The 18,156-nt window shown below is 41.9% G+C and overlaps 1 protein-coding gene and 1 long non-coding RNA gene across 3 annotated transcripts in view; one reads left to right on the forward strand and one right to left on the reverse strand.

Moving 5' to 3' along the window:
* LOC112641599 (uncharacterized) overlaps positions 1–3,891 on the reverse strand; it is a 60,710-nt gene extending 56,819 nt beyond the window's left edge. Inside the window, exon 1 of one of the 2 annotated variants that reach the window (XR_007401444.1) lies at positions 3,196–3,891. This is a non-coding gene — a long non-coding RNA (uncharacterized LOC112641599). The remainder of the gene's footprint in view (positions 1–3,195) is intronic. The other variant, XR_003124722.3, reaches the window with a different exon arrangement.
* The window catches only part of BICRAL (BICRA like chromatin remodeling complex associated protein), a 79,350-nt gene that overhangs the window by 34,179 nt on the left and 27,015 nt on the right, over positions 1–18,156 (forward strand). Inside the window, 5 exon segments of the mRNA XM_025418810.3 lie at positions 4,376–4,421; positions 5,155–5,203; positions 5,292–5,360; positions 8,757–10,097; positions 10,099–10,437. Of these exon segments, the coding sequence (XP_025274595.1) occupies positions 4,381–4,421; positions 5,155–5,203; positions 5,292–5,360; positions 8,757–10,097; positions 10,099–10,437 (1,839 nt within the window). The 5' untranslated portion in view covers positions 4,376–4,380.

Here is an 18,156-nt window from a genome sequence, read left to right on the forward strand (position 1 = left end):
TATTTATTTATTTATTTATTAAGATTTTATTTATTTATTCATGAGAGACACAGGGAGAGAGAGAGAGAGGCAGAAGCAGAGGCAGAGAGAGAAGCAGGCTCCATGCAGGGAGCCCCGATGTGGGACTTGATCCTGGGACTCCGGGATCATGCCCTGAGCCAAGGGCAGACGCTCAACCACTGAGCCACCCAGGTGTCCCAAAGATTTTATTTATTTATTCATGAGAGACACACAGAGAGAAGCAAGCTCCCTACAGGGAGCCTTATGTGGGACTTGATCCCAGGACTCCAGGATCATGATCCAAGCCCAAAGGCAGATGCTCAACCACTGAGCCACCCAGGTGCCCCAACATCTAGGATTTTTGCAGTCTTTTGCTAGAAGCAATAATCCTACGCTGGATTTTTTTTTTTAAAGATTTATTTATTTGAGTGAGAGAGAGCACAAGCAGGAAGAGCAGCAGGGAGAAGGAGAGGGAGAAGTAGGGAGCCCAATAGGGGGCTTGATCCCAGGACCCTGAAATCATGGCCTGAGCCGAAGGCAGACAGAGGCGTAACCGACTGAGCCACCCAGGAGCCCCTATCACGCAGAATTTTAAATTTTTATGTCATCAAATTTGTCAGTATTTTGTACTTTTGTTTTTGTTTTTTTTTAGTATTTTGTACTTCTATATCTTGTGACAGACTTTCCCCACTCCAAGAGTATAAAAAAAAAACAATGTCTCAGGGCACCTGGCTGGCTCAGTCCGAGAAGTGTGTGACTCTTGATCTCAGGGTTGTGAGTTTCAGCCCCATGTAGAGTAGATTACTCAAACTTAAAAAAAAAAAAATCCCATGTATTTATGCTAGTACTTTAAGGTTCTCATCTCTCTGCCCCCCTTATAATCGTTTGATCCATCTAGAATTTACTTTTGTGTAAAATGTAAGGTATGGATCCACCATCTTTTCTCCATACAGCTAACTTCTTTCCCCCACTGCTTTTTTTAAGATTTTATTTATTTATTCATGAGAGACACAGAGACAGAGAGAGAAGCAGGTTCCTCGTAGGGAGCCCAATGTGGGACTCGATCCCAGACCAGGATCACACCCTGAGCCAAAGGCAGATGCTCAACCGCTGAGCCACCCAAGCATCTCTCCTGCCCCCACTGATTTAATATGTCACTTGTATACTTACTATGTCCTCTTGATTTAAAGCTATTATTCAAAGTGCTGACTCCTATAAGGACAATTTTAATAGTAGCTTTATTTTTTTTTTTAAGAGTGGTAATCAGGGGGCACTGATTACCATTACTGACTGGCTCAGTCAGTTAAGCATCCGACTCTTGATCTCAGCTCAGGTCTTGATCTCAGGGTCCCGAGTTCTAGCCCCCATGTTGGGCTCCATGCTATCCACTTAAAAAAAAAAAAAAAGAATAGTAACCAGGTGTCTGGGATAGTGATTTCTGCCCTCTTGGGATACCTAACAGGATTCTGTAAGAACTACAGTCTCTTTCCCTCTGTGACAAATCCTATTGTCGTGAACTGCTGTTACTGAGGGGAGTATGTCTCGCTTAAGTGTATTGAGTCAAGAAGTAGTTTTTAACTATTGATCTAGTCCCCCCCCTAAGAGTGGGGACTTCTCTTTTACACATTGTAAATTTCACTTGTGGCCAGCGGCCCACTTAGTGATTCCAGGGTTGTTAACTTACAGGAGAAAAGAGTCTCAGCAAGGAAAAAGTGAGCCTTTCCAAAGAAAATTAAACTCTTCACTTTTGAAATCATTCATTTCTGATCCTCACCTTGTCTTCCCACTTCTGAATTGTCAATTTCTATACCTCTCCTTTGGTAAATTGACTTTGGTGGACCATGTGTCCTCCTAGGGAAAAGAACTACTGGACTAGGCATAGGATGACTGTTTTGGCAGTATGTAGAGCTAGAGACCTAGAGATAGGAGTTATCTCTTTGAATTTGAAACCGTTCAAAGTCAGAAGAGTATGGCCCTTTAAAAAGTGGAATTCTCAGGGTACCCCTGACTATAAAGGCTCACAGAGTTCTACCCAAGGGGGCTAGAAGCAGAGGCCTGTCTGTCTGGTAGGACAGATACCCTGGGGAGCGTACTATCAAGTGTTTGAGCAGTCCGTTCGGTTCGGGAAGGGTACACAATGGCTTTTAATTTCATCCAGTATGATAAAATTGTTCTCTTTCACTACTCAAGGACTAGCTGGTCCCTTCAAATTCTGGCAAATGTTCTCTGTGCTTGAAAGTCCCAGTGGGGGCAGCCCGGGTAGCTCAGCAGTTTAAGCACCACCTTCAGCCCAGGGCCTGATCCTGGAGACCCGGGATCGAGTCCCACATCGGGCTCCCTACGTGGGGCCTGCTTCTCCCTCTGAGTCTCTGCCTCTCTCTCTCTCTCTCTTTCTCTCTCTCCCTCTCTCTCTTTCAGTCGGTGTCTCTCATGAATAAATAAAATCTTAAAAAAAAAAAGAAAAGAAAGTCCCAGTGGCAGTGACACATTCTTAGGCTGACTGATGCTGACTTCCTTTCTCGGTTTGTTAACCCTTGGGCATCTCCTCTGCTAGAAGAGTCCGTACAGGTGTAAAGTTGTGTGGGAAGCTGGCATAGTTATAAAAAGTGGTTTCAGTAGAGGCTATACTTCACTTACATTTTTCTTAGTTTGTTCCAGAAACTGTTAGACACTATAAAAAATAAATTTACAAAGGATATAGTAGAACTCCGCTTAAAAAGTCACGTCGAAGTAAAGAAATAATACCCACTTTATAGACTTAATGATGTTTGAAATTGCTGGATTTATTCCATGTGATTGTGATGTCTGGGAGACAAGCTCATGGCACAATAATGAGCTATGGCTGATGCAATTCTGCCCTATAAAACATCAGGATCGAAGGGAAGCCCTTCCCACAGATTTCTATATATTTAGTTAATGATAGTTTCCCCGCTTTTCCATCCTCAGAAGGATGGTCATGCTAGCCTGTATGTCTGAGTCCTCAAAGCAGATTTCACCTGGCCTGCTGCCCCTTGCACAGTTTAGCCTGGAGGTTACCCCAGGGTGTCAGCTTCCCCTCTCCTTCCTCCCAGCTCACCGTCATCTTGCCTCTCCACCAAAGTTCCCCTCAAATGGCTTCTGATCACCCCAGGCCATCCGACAACTGAACGAATTCACCCCCACAACGGGAAGGTCTCACATCAGGGGGATACTTACCCCTTCCAGACCTTTCCTGGGGGAAGCAAGTTTCCTTCCATGGGGCAGGAGCCAGTTTTATACTTGTTTGGCCTTGTGACTGATAGGATGGGGAGTTTGGGAGAACTGGAGAGGAGATGACAGTTTTAACCAAGAAAAAACATTGAGTAGAAATTATCCCTTCTGCCTTCTTCGGGCGTGTCCCTCTTCTGGGCATCTCTTCAGGATTTCATTCCTCCGTCCAACTGCCGTTCACAACTGCCCTTTCCAACTGCTCCAGAACTCTTGGCCCCGGCATTCCGTGATGTAAATTATTCCACGCATGGCTCGAAATGGGTGCGAAGCAGTGTTGCCAGGTGTCGGATCACTAGTGTAAGTTTACCGGATCTCGGGGGAGGGAGGAGAAAGGGGGAGAACTGCTGTTGGAACTTGTCCAGTTGTTATTGTTTCAGCCAGAGCACAGTAATTGCGCTGGCTAGGCTTGATGCTGTCGGTGGCTGGGGAGAGAGGGAACTTGGGGCTTGGAGCTAGGGGGATTTGGGGGTTGAGATTTTCCACTTTAAAGATTCCAGGGATGGGCTATAGATTGTTTGGAATCGAACAGTTGGCAGTGCTGCTGCCTGGGGAGGAACCTGGGACCTCTGGGGCCAAGCCTGTATCTGTACTGCCTGGGGCTATGGTGTCTCCTCTGTCTCAAAAAGTAAGGAGAACGGCTTTTCTGTTTTTGTAAAGAGAGCCAAAATATGGCAAGAAATCCAGACTGCTCACCATGTTTGGAAACGTTCAGTCATAAAACCCAAAAGACCTCTGAATTCATGAGATTTTTTTTCTAAAACAAAAATATTATTTCTCCCCTTTCTCGTGATGCATTTTGAGGAAGTTACTGTTCCTGGTTTACAGTCCCTTTGGGGAATCTGTTTGGGAAGGGTTGCTGCCAACTATCTTTGATTTATCTAGATTCCTTTTTGACTTGTAAGTTAAGGATTTGCATTCAATAAAAACAATTTAAATTGGGTATTTATTTAGTCTCTTGAATGACCACAAAATTTTTAAAATCCCGTTAAAGACCAGCAACGAGAGAAAAACTTAGATGAATTACACAGTTACTTATCTAGGAAAGTAAAGAGTGTATTTTTATGTTGTATTGATGTTACTGCTTTAATCTGCTTTGCTAACCAGCACTTTATTCCTTTTCTTATAGTTGTCATGGATGATGATGATGACTCGTGTCTCCTTGATCTTATCGGGTAAGATATTCATTCCAAAATCAGAATAAATCCAATGTGTGAGGTTTGCTGTACCAAAACAACCTAATAAGCAAGCATATTAAAAACTGAGTGGGTTTTTGGGGTACCCAGCTGGCTCAGTGAGTGGAGTATGTGACTCTTGATCTCGGGGTCATGAGTCAAGCCCCATGTTGGGAGTAGAGATTATTTAAATTAAAAAAAAAAAACTGCGTGGGTTTTTAAAATAAAAATCAACAGAGGCACCTGGGTGGCCCAATCAGTTAAGCATCTGCCTTTGGCTCAGGTCATGATCCTAGGGTCCTGGGATCGAGCCCCCACATCAGGTTCTCTGCTCAGCCGAGAACCTGCTTCTCCCTCTCCCTCTGCTGCTCTCCCTATTTGTGTGTTCTCTCTCTAATAAATAAGTTAAAATTAAAATAAATAAAAATCAACACAGAGTATGGATTAACACATAAAGAGACAGAGATCTTTGGATATGATAAGGTTCATAATTAGGTCATTCTTTATTAAATTTACCTTCTAACAAATCTCAGGAGGCAGAAATGAGTGATAATAGGAAATAGAACATCAAGAAATCAAGAATTAAACAAAAAACTTAATAAAACTGTTTTAAAATAAGGAGAGAATTTTACTCAGGCTAATATGTCATTTTCTTTTTACCCTAGTGAAAATGAATCCTAAATATAAGTTATGTATTTATTTGCTGTTTTCTTTCTTTGTTGCTGTTTTCCAGAGACCCACAAGCATTGAACTATTTTCTACATGGACCTAGTAATAAATCTGTAAGTAATACTTAGAACATCACAGATACCAATTTTGTCACTTCTTTACAGTTAAAATAATCACTTTATCGAATTTGTACCTTTGCAGAGCAATGATGACTTGACTAATGCAGGATATTCTGCAGCCAATTCAAATTCAATTTTCGCCAACTCCAGTGTGAGTATTGGAAACCACATCGAGTGATAAAGTGTTTCTCTCTCATTGATGGTTTGTGAACCGAGGCTTTCATTGCCTTTGGATCCTGATGAGAGTTACTACCTTGTCTCTTGTAATTGAAAGGGAGGGAGGATCTACTGAATGGTGTTGACATTGTCTCCTTTTAACTTCATCAACTTAGATAAGCTATATGAGATATATTTTGCCATTTTCCTAAGCTTTCAGCTGTCTTTCTAGAATGACTTGGGAATGTTATAACCTAAAAAAGTCATATTAGAATATTTTAGAACTTGTCACAAAGCTTTAAAGAAATTATTCTTAATTGTAGTTACTTACTAAACATATCCATCTTAAATAAGAAAAAAAAGAATAATAGGGATCCCTGGGTGGCGCAGCGGTTTGGCGCCTGCCTTTGGCCCAGGGCGTGATCCTGGAGACCCGGGATCGAATCCCACATTGGGCTCCCGGTGCATGGAGCCTGCTTCTCCCTCTGCCTGTGTCTCTGCCTCTCTCTCTCTCTCTCTCTCTGTGACTATCATAAATAAATAAAAATTAAAAAAAAAAAAGAATAATAACTAAAACTTCCTGAACATTTGGTATGTTCTTGGCACCAATAGTTTAGCATGATTAACCACTTAATCCACATGGTAACTCTGTGAAGTAGGTTCTATTGTGATCTGTATTTTATATCTGAGGAAACTAAAACACAGGTTAGTACTTGCTCCAAACTATACAGCCATGAGTTACAGAGCTAGGATTCTCCCTCAGGTTGTCCATTCTAGATTCCATATTCTCAAGCTCTAGGAGCATCTAGACAATACTCCTGACCTGGAAAATAGGGAAGTCTTGCTTGCAAACTATATCCAAATGACTATGTTTAAGCCTATGTTGCTTTCGTCTTTTCAAGCGCCTTCTTCTATGATGAATGGTAGCCAGCCCAGAGTCAGACTGCCCAAGTTTGACTCCTCACTCTACCACTTACTAGCCGTGTAACCTTGGATATATCACTAAATCTCTGTAAGGTTCAATTTCCTTATTTATGAAACCAGGAGAATAATAGAACTACTTCCTAGGTTGGGTAACATTAATTGACTAGCCCATGGAAATTATGTGGTTACAGTGCTCAATAAATGTTAACTTCCCAGCAGGGCCTTTATTTTCTTCATGTATAACAAGAAATAGTATTCTGAAAGTCCTTGGGAGTGCACAGTTCTTTCAAGTATTTGAGTGTGTGGAAGTTATGTCAGATCATGTCATGCGAGACACCTCCACTGGCTAGAAGTGTCTTTAAAGTCACCACTCCAGTCTCCCATAAGCCTTGTGAATTAGGAGCGTTTCTGAAATTCATACTGAACAAGTAGTAACTTCATGTGTTGCCATTAAGCCCATAAAGTAGGGGCAGCCCGGGTGGCTCAGCGGCTTGGCGCTGCCTTCAGCCCAGGGCATGATCCTGGAGACCCGGGATCGAGTCCCACGTCAGGCTCCCTGCATGGAGCCTGCTTCTCCCTCTGCCTGTGTCTCTGCCTCTCTCTCTCTCTCTCTCTGTGCTTCTCATTAATAAATAAATAAAAACTTAAAAAAAAAAAAAAGCCCATAAAGTAGATATTTAGCCTGTCCCTTGATGGTAATGATTTTTGTTTAACAACCCTCCCCCAACCATGTGAGTATTAATTGTGACTTTTCAGACTGTTTCATTCGGCATATATTTATTGGGTATTTCTAGTACATCATGTTGGATATTGTAAACGTTTTTCTTTAGTATAGATATTTTAAAGCTCTGAAAAATATGGCTGTTCAAACTTATGGTCTGTTAATTTATTATACATTATAAAAACATTAAACTGTGTATGATCATGCAGGAGATAACCCTTGTTGTCTAGATATTGTTCTACAAAACAAAACAAAACAAAACAAACAAAAAACCTCCTTGCTTTCAGCATTTCCTTTCAAATGATTCTTCAAGCCCTGCCATGATGGTCCCACTTCAATAGTTGGTTGACTCAGGGTCAAATGAACCTAGTCATGGCTTTTCTACCTAGTTCTTCCCATCATCTGGCCTCCAACACCTTATTGGCCTAGGGCTGAGAATCTCTATAATTTTGCAGGTTAGAACTCTTATTCTTCACTGACCTGTTGTTATTTATTAATTTTTTGTATACTTTTTTTACTAATGTTCAATTTGCCAACATATAGTATAACGCTGACCTGTTTTTAATTTTTTACTCTACCTTCCTTTTTTAAAATGTTCAATTGTGCTAAAATATTTGTGAAATCTACCATCTTAACCATTTTAAACATACAGTCCAGTAGTGTGAAGTACATTTGTGTTATCTCCACCTTATTTTAAGTAGCTGCTGATTCCATACCTTTTCTGATTTTGACCTGTCCCCAAAAAAACCTGCTGCACAGTGGAGGAGAACTTACTTATCACATTCAGTTCTCATTGTTTGCCTGTGTTGTCTCTAGTTGACATGCCCATTCCTAGACTGTTGATGGACTTTTACTTTCAAATAGGACACTGAAGTAGTTTTAAAAGCATCACATTAGGTTGATTCCTTCTAAGAAATCAAATGACCGGGCAGCCCGGGTGGCTCAGCAGTTTAGTGCTGCCTTCGGCCCAGGGCCTGATCCTGGAGACCCGGGATCGAGTCCCATGTCAGGCTCCTTGCATGGAGCCTGCTTTTCCCCCTGCCTGTGTCTCTGCCTCTCTCTCTCTCTCTCTCTCTCTCTCTGTCTCTCATGACTAAATACATTTTTTTAAAAATCTAAAGAAACAAACAAACAAACAAAAAAAACCCAAATGACCATTCACTCATTTTATGTGGGAAGCTTGTTTTTGTCTGGACCAGTCTTACTTTGGTGTTAGGGGTTAGAACTAGGTGGAGGTTCTGAGAAGCCTTGAAAGACAGGGCTAACTCTGGGCTACCTTCTGGACCTCTAACAGAACAATACCCAAAATACCCAAAACTCACTCCCGCCATACAGAGGACTAGACATGGCCCTTTCCTGGGTACACATACTCAATGAATGTCACTCAAGCCCCGGACTGGGGCCAGTCCTGAAAAATCAAGTGTGTGCCTGTATCTCAAAAAATGAAGCTAAACTCCAGATAGTTCTCAGTGTGTTCCTGTTATTTATCTATTTTCTATAAAATAATTTACCAGAGCAATGATTGTGTACCCTTAATAGAAACAAGTCAGACATCATTATTAAAGAAATAGAATTAAGAATAAGCTGAGCACTTGGGAGAGTCGTGCCTGATAAGACTATATTCTATTCAAAAGTGAAGCACTTTTTATTATTTTTTTGGTTTTTTGGTGGGTGGTGGTGGTTGTTTTGTTAAGGATCTCTTTCAAAGGTTCGATATGCTGGATAACACACTGCTTCTTCTTTTAGAATGCTGATCCTAAATCATCCCTCAAAGCTGTAAGCAGCCAGCTTGGAGAAGGACCCAGTGATGGACTGCCACTCTCAAGTAGCCTTCAGTTCCTGGAAGATGAACTTGAGTCTTCTCCTCTTCCTGATCTCAGTGAGGACCAACCTTTCGACATTCTTCAGAAATCCTTGCAGGAGGCCAATATCACTGAACAGACGTTGGCCGAAGAGGCATATTTGGATGCCAGTATAGGTTCAAGCCAACAGTTTGCACAAGCTCAGCTTCATCCTTCTTCATCAGCATCCTTTACTCAGGCTTCTAATGTTTCGAATTACTCAGGTCAGACGCTGCAGCCTATAGGGGTGACTCACGTGCCTGTCGGAGCATCATTTGCAAGCAATACAGTGGGTGTGCAACATGGCTTTATGCAACACGTGGGGATCAGTGTTCCCAGCCAGCATCTGTCTAACAGCAGTCAGATTAGCGGTTCTGGTCAAATACAGCTAATTGGGTCATTTGGTAATCAACCTTCCATGATGACTATTAATAACCTAGATGGATCTCAAATCATATTGAAGGGCAGCGGGCAGCAAGCTCCATCAAATGTGAGTGGCGGGCTCCTGGTTCATAGACAGACTCCTAATGGCAATTCATTGTTTGGGAACTCCAGTTCCAGTCCCGTAGCACAGCCAGTCACAGTTCCATTTAACAGCACAAATTTTCAGACATCTTTACCTGTGCATAATATCATCATACAGAGGGGTCTTGCACCAAATTCAAATAAAGTCCCAATTAATATCCAGCCAAAGCCTATCCAGATGGGTCAGCAGAACACATACAATGTGAACAATCTGGGGATACAGCAGCACCATGTTCAACAAGGGATCTCTTTTGCCTCTGCCAGCTCACCCCAGGGCTCCGTAGTTGGTCCACACATGTCTGTGAACATTGTAAACCAACAGAACACAAGAAAACCAGTCACCTCACAGGCAGTGAGCAGCGCTGGGGGTAGTATCGTTATTCATTCTCCCATGGGCCAGCCTCACACACCCCAAAGTCAGTTCCTCATACCCACAAGCCTTTCTGTCAGTTCCAACTCGGTACACCATGTCCAGACCATAAATGGGCAACTGCTTCAGACTCAACCTTCTCAGCTCATCTCTGGCCAAGTGGCCTCAGAGCATGTCATGTTGAACAGAAACTCTTCCAACATGCTCAGGACCAACCAACCGTATTCTGGACAGATGCTGAACAACCAGAATGCCGCCGTCCAGTTAGTGTCTGGGCAAACATTTGCTGCCTCTGGAAGCCCAGTGATAGTCAATCACGCCTCTCCTCAGATCGTTGGTGGACAGATGCCAGTTGCAGCAAGCATCACCAACCGTATTACACCTGTCACCTGGGCAGAGCAACGTCTCCCAAGGAAGACCTGGCTTCACCACGATGCCCTCGGTGACCAGCATGTCAGGACCGAGTCGGTTCCCTAGTGTCAGCTCCTCCAGCACTGCCCATCCTAGTCTCGGGTCTGTGGTTCAGTCGGGTGCATCAGGATCAAACTTTACAGGAGATCAGCTGACCCAGCCAAATAGGACTCCAGTACCGGTCAGTGTGTCTCATCGTCTTCCAGTTTCTTCTTCCAAATCTACCAGCACCTTCAGTAACACACCTGGAGCAGGAACCCAGCAGCAGTTCTTCTGTCAGGTACGTTTGCTTTGTCATGCGCACGTTTGCAGGATTACAGAACAGAAAAATGGAATGTGTATTTCACAGAATATAATTTTCATTCTAAACTCCCAATTTATTAACTTCCTCTTTTCAATTTATGATTGATTACCTTTTTTCTTCCTAATTAAAATGTTTTATCCATCATAACATTGTGATTTGGAGTGGGGACTCTATAGTCAGACTCCTGGATTTGACTCTAAGCTTTATGACGTACAAGGCTTACCTTAACTTACCTCTCTAGACGTAATTTTCTTCATCAGTGAAATGAACATATACTAGTTCCATTCTGTCAGGGTATTGGGATGATTAAATGAGATAATCCATATAAAGCACTCAGTGATAAATAAATAAATAAATAAATAATAAATAAATAAATAAATAAAGCACTTACTGTAGTCCCTAACTGCAAATAGCAAATACTCAGAGCCAGTTGATACATATACTTGATGTATATGGATACATATACTTGATGAAGTGGATTATTGGCATTTGAAATGAAAGCTTAGTATAGATTATTTACTTACATCATGTAGTAAACCACTAGGTCATGTAACTATGGACCAAGTGGAGAAGTTGTGGCTGCTTCTTGGGTGCCAACCAGAAAGGCTCAGGGACTCAGTGTGACTCATCAGTGGGTAACTGGCCTGCACCAAAGGGATGCATACAGAGGGAAGGATCCAAAATTACCATGGGCAATTGGTAAACCCACAGAAGGATTGTTTCAGAAAAGCATCTCAAATGTCATCAGCTTTGGTTCTCCCGCCCACCCCCACCTGCTGATCCTTGAACTCCTCTGGCCTCTGGTTCCCGCTCATCCTGGTCTATAGTTCCAGCTCCACACTCTGCCTTCACCCCTATGGTCGACCCTCCTTAGTCCTCCATTTCCACCACCTTTCTCCTCCAATTTAGAAGTATTCAAAAACCTCTCTGTGCCAGGTCCATCGATCTTTCCTAAGGAAACAAAGATTATTTAGGATCAAGGATATTCTGTGTATTACTTTCAGTGTGAAAGGTGTTTACATGTGTTATGAAATAATGTTACACTTCTAGAAAAGTTAAAGTTAAAAGAACAGTGTAAGGAATTCTCATATACACTTCACCAAGATTCCCCAAATGGTAACATTTTACTACCATTATTTTTATCCTTCTCTTCCTTTCTGCCATGACACTCTCTTCTCTCTCTTTCTCTCTCTCTCTCTGTCTCTCACACACACACACACACATACACACACACACACACAATTTTGAGAGCAAATTGCAGGCATGATGCCTCTTTGCCTCTAAATACCTTGGACTTTGGTGTGTATTTTCTAAAAATAGACCTACGTAACCATTGGTCATACATTTATCGAAATCAAGAAATTAGGGGTGCCTGGGTGGCTCAGTCGGTGAAGTGTCTGCCTTCGCCTCGGGTCGTGGTCTTAGGGTCCTGGGATCGAGCCCCGCATCAGGCTCCCTGCTTGGGGGGGGAGTCTGCTTCTCCCTCTCCCTGCTGCTCCCTCTGCTCGTGTGCACAATCTCTCTCTCTCTCTCTCTCTCTCTCTCTCAAATGAATAAAATCATTAAAAAAAAAAAAAATCAAGATGGGCAGCTCTGGTTGCTCAGTGGTTTAGCACCACTTTCAGCCCAGGGCCTGATCCTGGAGACCCGGAATCGAGTCCCACATCAGGCTCCCTGCATGGAGCTTGCTTCTCCCTCTGCCTGTGTCTCTGCCTCTCTCTCTGTGCATGTCTCTCATGAATAAATAAATAATATTATCACCAATCTAAAGACCTTATCCAGATTTAGTTGATTTTCCCAAGAATGTCCCTTACAGCAAAAGGGCGAAAAATTATATTATTTTGTTTTATGGTCCAGGATCACTGTCTAATTTAAATCACTGTCATGTCTTTAAATTTGGAACAGTTTCTCCATTCTTTGTCTTTTATGACCTTAATATTTTTGAAGAGTCCAAATCAATTATTTTGTAGAATGTCCCTCAATTCAGGTTTCTCTGCTTTTTCCTCATGATTAGATTCAGGTAATACATTTTTGGTAGGATTGCCACAGAAGTGATATGTCCTCACAATATGGACTTGTCTCATTACTGGTGGTATAAGCTTTGAACACTTACTTAAGATAGTGTCTGATGCTTCTTACTAAGTTTCTTCTAGAGGATGCTTTGACACTGTGTAGGTTGCTCATCAAACTTGCACATACTACCTTAAGCTTCCATTGATAATCCCTAACTGAATCCATCATTACGAGATCAACTATTACTATGATATGGCCACCAAATAGAGATTTGCTAACTCCATCATTTGTTCTACATTAATTGTTAGCATTCTGCTCTAAAAAAGCTTTTCCTTTTCCCCTTTTACTTATGTGTTTGCCTTTTATCAGTATGGATTCACAAATTCTTTTTTTTAAGATTTTATTTATTTATTTGAGAGAGAGAGTACAAGCGGGGGTGGGGGCAGAGGAAGAAGAAAAAGCAGACTTCCTACTGAGCAGGGAGCCTGATGCAGTGGTCGATCCCAGGACCCTGGGATCATGACCTGAGCCAAAGGCAGACACTTAACCGACTGAGCCACCCAGGCACCCCTCATAAATTCTTATTTATTCAGTGAGTTATAAATTGTTGCAGTCCCTTATTTTTGATGCTCAACTTAGTCTGATGGCCATTGGGCATCTAATGGCCACTGGTCCTTCTGACATAATTCCATCATGCCTTTGAGCTTTTTTTTTTTTTTTTTTTAGGTTTTATTCATTCATTTGAGAGAGAGAGAGAGAGAGCACAAGCAGGGGAGGGGCAGAGGGAGAGGGAGAAGCAGACTTCCCACTGAGCAGGAAGCTGGACCCAAGGCTCGATCCTGGGACTCCAGGATCATGACCTGAGCCAAAGGCAGATGCTTAACCCACTGAGCCACCCAGGCACCTGAGGACTTTTCTTTCATTTCTGGCAAAACAAGATGTTCTGTGTTCATCTTTTACTTTCCTGCCTCTGCCCTGGAATCAACCATTTCTTTTTTTTTTTTTTTTTTTTAAGATTTTATTTATTTATTCATGAAAGACACAGAGAGAATGAGGCAGAGACACAGGCAGAGGGAGAAGTAGGCTTCATGCAGGAAGTCCGACATGGGACTCGTTCCCAGGTCTCTAGGATCACAGCCTGGACTGAAGGCGGCACTAAACCGCTGAGCCACCTGGGCTGCCCAAGAATCAACCATTTCTTTAAAGAGCCTCATTCCTTCTAGTGGAGCTCATTATTTAGAAACCAAGGTCTGAGCACTACATGTTCATTGTGACTGACCTAGGACTTATATATATTTACACACACCCAACATCTGTAGCTATTTATATATCAATCCGTATTAAAAACAGTGACTTCAGGGTTGCCTGGGTGGCTCAGTCAGTTAAGCATCCTGTTCTTGATTTTGGCTCAGTTCATGATCTCAGAGATCCGTGCTGAGCATGGAGTTTGCTTAAATTCTCTCTCTCTCTCTCCCTCTGCCCCCGCACCCGCCCAATAAATAAATAAATACAGGGATGCCAGGGTGGCTCAGTGGTTGAGCATCTGCCTTTGGCTCAGGGCATGATCCTGGGATCTGGGACCAGGTCCCACATCGGGCTCCTCCTGGGGAGCTTGCTTCTCTGTCTGCCTGTGTCTCTGCCTCTCTCCCTCTGTCTCTCATGAATGAATAAGTAAAATCTTTTTAAAAATAAATAAATAAATAGGGGATCCCTGGGTGGCTCAGCAGTTTAACGCCTGCTTTCAGCCCAGGGCATGATCCTAGGGTCCTGGGATCGAGTCCCACATTGGGCTCCCTGCATGGAGCCTGCTTTTCCCTCTGCCTGTCTCTCTGCCCCTCTCTGTGTGTGTCTCTCATGAATAAATAAATAAAATCTTTAAAATAAATGAATGAATGAATGAATGAATACAATGAGTTCATATTGATACTTCAGATTCCAGTCCAGACCACTAGGTTCACTATTCAAGTCTCTTTCTTTTCCATTTCCAAACATCTTCCATATTTCCTTTTTTCTAACAGTGAGAAAGGCAGTTCCACAAGACATTTACTTACTTGCTCGATCCTAAAATACACAAAAAATAGTTTTAGAATTGCTAATCCATACCACCATGAAAAACAAACCTACTAATAAGACATCAGCATTGGTTTACGGTTGTTGTTAGCCTACAGGTATATAGTGAAAATACTGTGTTTGTGGGGCGCCTGGGTGTCAGTTGGTTAAGCATTCAACTCTTGGTTTCTGCTCAGGTTGTGATCTCAGGGTCAGGAGATCAAGCCCCACATTGGGCTCTGTGTTTAGCAGAGAGTCTGCTTAAGAGTCTTCTTCCTCTCCCTCAGACCCTCACTCCAGCCTAGATGCACACTTGCTCTCTCTTTAAAATAAATAAATAAATCTTTCAAAATACTGCATTTAACAGTTACTTGGCTGAGTACTCCCCCCCCCTCCTCCTTGGTGTAGTTATGCTATTCATTTGAAATACAGTTCTGCTTATTTGTCTCTGTTCATATTCATTGTAAGAGCCTTTCCCCACTATCCTTGTTGATTTTACCTATTTAATTTCTTTTGAATGTGTGTCCCATCAGCATGATTTCAAGTCAGGGCTCTGTAGAAAGTGTACTTGGAGACCTCACTCCACCCTTCTCTCACCCTTCCTCCATCCTTTCCTACCAGTTCTCAGCCACCACTGTAGTCACCAATCTCATTCGTCTCTAGTTGATTTATCCTATGTTTATTTTCACACACGTGGGCAGATACAGGTATGTTTTCTTATTTCCCTTCCTTTCTTATTCAAAGTATAGGGTGCTGTAAATACTCTTCTGCACTTTGGTGGCTAAAAAGTTTTCTTTTTCTTTTTTTAATTTGATTCATTTATTCATGAGAGACAGAGAGACAGAGAGAGAGAGAGAGAGAGAGGCAGAGACACAGGCAGAAGGCAGGCCCCATGCAAGGAGCCCGACATGGGATTCGATCCCAGGACTCCAGGATCACACCCTGGTCGAAGGCAGGCGCCAAACTGCTGAGCCACCCAGGGATCCCCTAAAAAGTTTTCTAAAAACACAAATGTCTAATAATAAAATGATTGGCTGTGATGAATGCTATGTACCTATTTAAAATATTTTTAAAGGATGCCTGTCTGTCTTAATGGAGTGTGTGACTCTTATCTTGGGGTTGTAGGTTCAATCCTTAGGGTGGGCATAGAGATTACTTTTAAAAATATAAAATCTTGGAGCATTAAGTAGCTCAGATGGTTAAGCTCCAACTCAATCTGTTTAGGTCTTAATCTCAGGGTTGTGAATTCAAGCCCCACTTTGGGCTCCACAAAGGGCATGGAGCCTACTTTAAAAAAATAAATAAAACAAAATCTTTTTATATAAAAGTAAATAAATAAATAAAATGTTTTCAAAAAAGAAGTTGGTCAGTTGAGCCTTCAACTCTTGGTTTTGGCTCGGGTAGTGACCTCAGGGTCATGAGATTGAGCCCTATGCTGGGTTCTGCATTCAGTGTATAGTCCGCTTGAGATTTTCTCTTCCTCTCCCTGCCTCTCCTGCTTGTACTCTCTCTCTAAAATAAATAAATAAATCTTTAAAAAACAACAAAGAAACAAACCTAAAGATTTGGGGCATGGCTTACAAAATTATTTTAAGTATATGTTTAAATTTGAAATATTTAAAATGTGCTTTTAAATGTATAATAAAGAAGGGTGCTTGGCTGGCTCAGTCAGTAGAGCATACACTCTTGATCTCAGGGTCATGGTTTCAATCATAGAGCTTACTTAAAAAATAAATGTAGGGGCAGCCCCAGTGGCGCAGCGGTTTAGTGCCACCTGCAGCCCGGGGCGTGATCCTGGAGACCCTGGATCGAGTCCCACATCAGGCTCTCTGCATGGAGCCTGCTTCTCCCTCTGCCTGCATCTCTGCCTCTCTCTCTTGCTGTGTGTCTCTATGAATAAATAAATAAAATCTTTAAAAAAATAAAAATAAAAAAAATAAATGTAGGGGGTTCCACCTGGGTGGTTGAGCATCTGCCTTTGGCTCAGGTCGTGATCCTGGGGTCTTGGGATTGAGTCCCGCATCGGGCTCCTTGCGGGAAGCCTACTTCTCTCTCTCTCTCTCTGTCTCTCTGTCTATGTCTCTGCCTCTCTCTCTGTGTCTCTCATGAATAAATAAATAAAATATTGAATGAATGAATGAATGTATTTATGTAAGTAGGGGTGCCTGGGTAGTTTAGTCAACTGACTCTTGGTCTCAGTTCAGGTCTTGATCTTGGTCTAGAGTTCAAGCCCTGCATTCTGGAGCCTACATATTAAAAAATGTATTTTTATTTTTTTAATATTTTATTTATTTACTCACAAACAGAGAGAGAGAGAGAGGCAGAGACACAGACAGAGGGAGAAGCCCGCTCCATGCAGGGAGCCCGATGCGGGACTCGATCCCGGGTCTCCAGGATCACACCCCAGGCTGCAGGCGGCGCCAAACTGCTGCGCCACCAGGGCTGCCCTAAAAAAATGTATTTTTAATAAATAATTTGTTTTCACTTTTAGAAAAATAATGAGGAGAGACAGTATGTTGAATTAAAAACAGAAAACCTTCTTGCTTACAAAACATCCAGAAATTTCATTAGAAAGAAATGCAATATAACATTAACACCAGTTTTCTGGATAGTAGAATTACATATTATTTTCTTCTAGTTTTACAAACTTGCCCCACATAAAAGACATGATACCTTGACAGCATTTATCAAAATATACTTATGTATTTTTTAAAAAATAAGTAAAACATGCATTTGGTAAAAACTTAAAGCAGGGTGCACTTGGGTAGTTCAGTTGGTTGGGTATCTGCCTTCAGCTTCGGTCATGATCTCGGGGTCCTGGGATCAAGCCCCTCATCAGGCTCCCTGTTTAGCGGGGAGCCTGCTTCTCCCTCTTGCTCTCCATCTTCTCTCTCTTAAATAAATAAATAAAATCTTAAAAAAAAAAAAGTTAAAACAGTTCCAAAGTTGTTTAGAGTGAAAAGTAAGTCTTCCTGCCAGTCCCCTTGTTTCCCTCCCAGAGGATGCCATCATTTCTAGATTATTTATAGTCTTCCAGAGATGCCCTCTGCATATACAGTAACAAATATCACATAGAGCTTCTTTCCTCTACAATACACCATGGATATTTTTACTGAATTATGTAAATTGAGGGTCATTTTATGTCAGTATGTATTAATCTGCTTTATGTTTGTTGTTATAATTAATTATATATAATTAGCTACAGCATGATCTCTTATTTTCTGTATATAAAATAAGTAATGACTTGATTAAGAAAAAAATCTCTGACTCCCAAAAGTTTCAATATCCAAAGGTAGTAAGAAACCTCCACTGGCAGCTTGAAAGTAATTTTTTGTGACTTTTAATGCCAAAAAGTATTGGGAACTAGGTCAGTTGTATTAAGTCAAGTGTGTTACTGCTGTAGGTTTTCTGGAACAATTAAGGTATCAGGTGTATTGGAATAAGGAGGATACAAAAAACAAAAAAAAAACAAAAAACAACAACAAAAAAAAAGGAGGGCAGCCTTGGAGGCAGCATGAATTAGAAAAGTAATGTTGAGGGGAGGGACACCCAAGTTGGCTCAGTTGAGCATCTGACTTTGGCTCAGGTCATGATCTCAGGGTTCTGGGATCGAGCCCCGCATTGGGCCCCCTG

This window comes from Canis lupus, chromosome 12 (genome assembly GCF_003254725.2).
Source record: "Canis lupus dingo isolate Sandy chromosome 12, ASM325472v2, whole genome shotgun sequence".
NCBI lineage: Eukaryota > Metazoa > Chordata > Mammalia > Carnivora > Canidae > Canis > Canis lupus.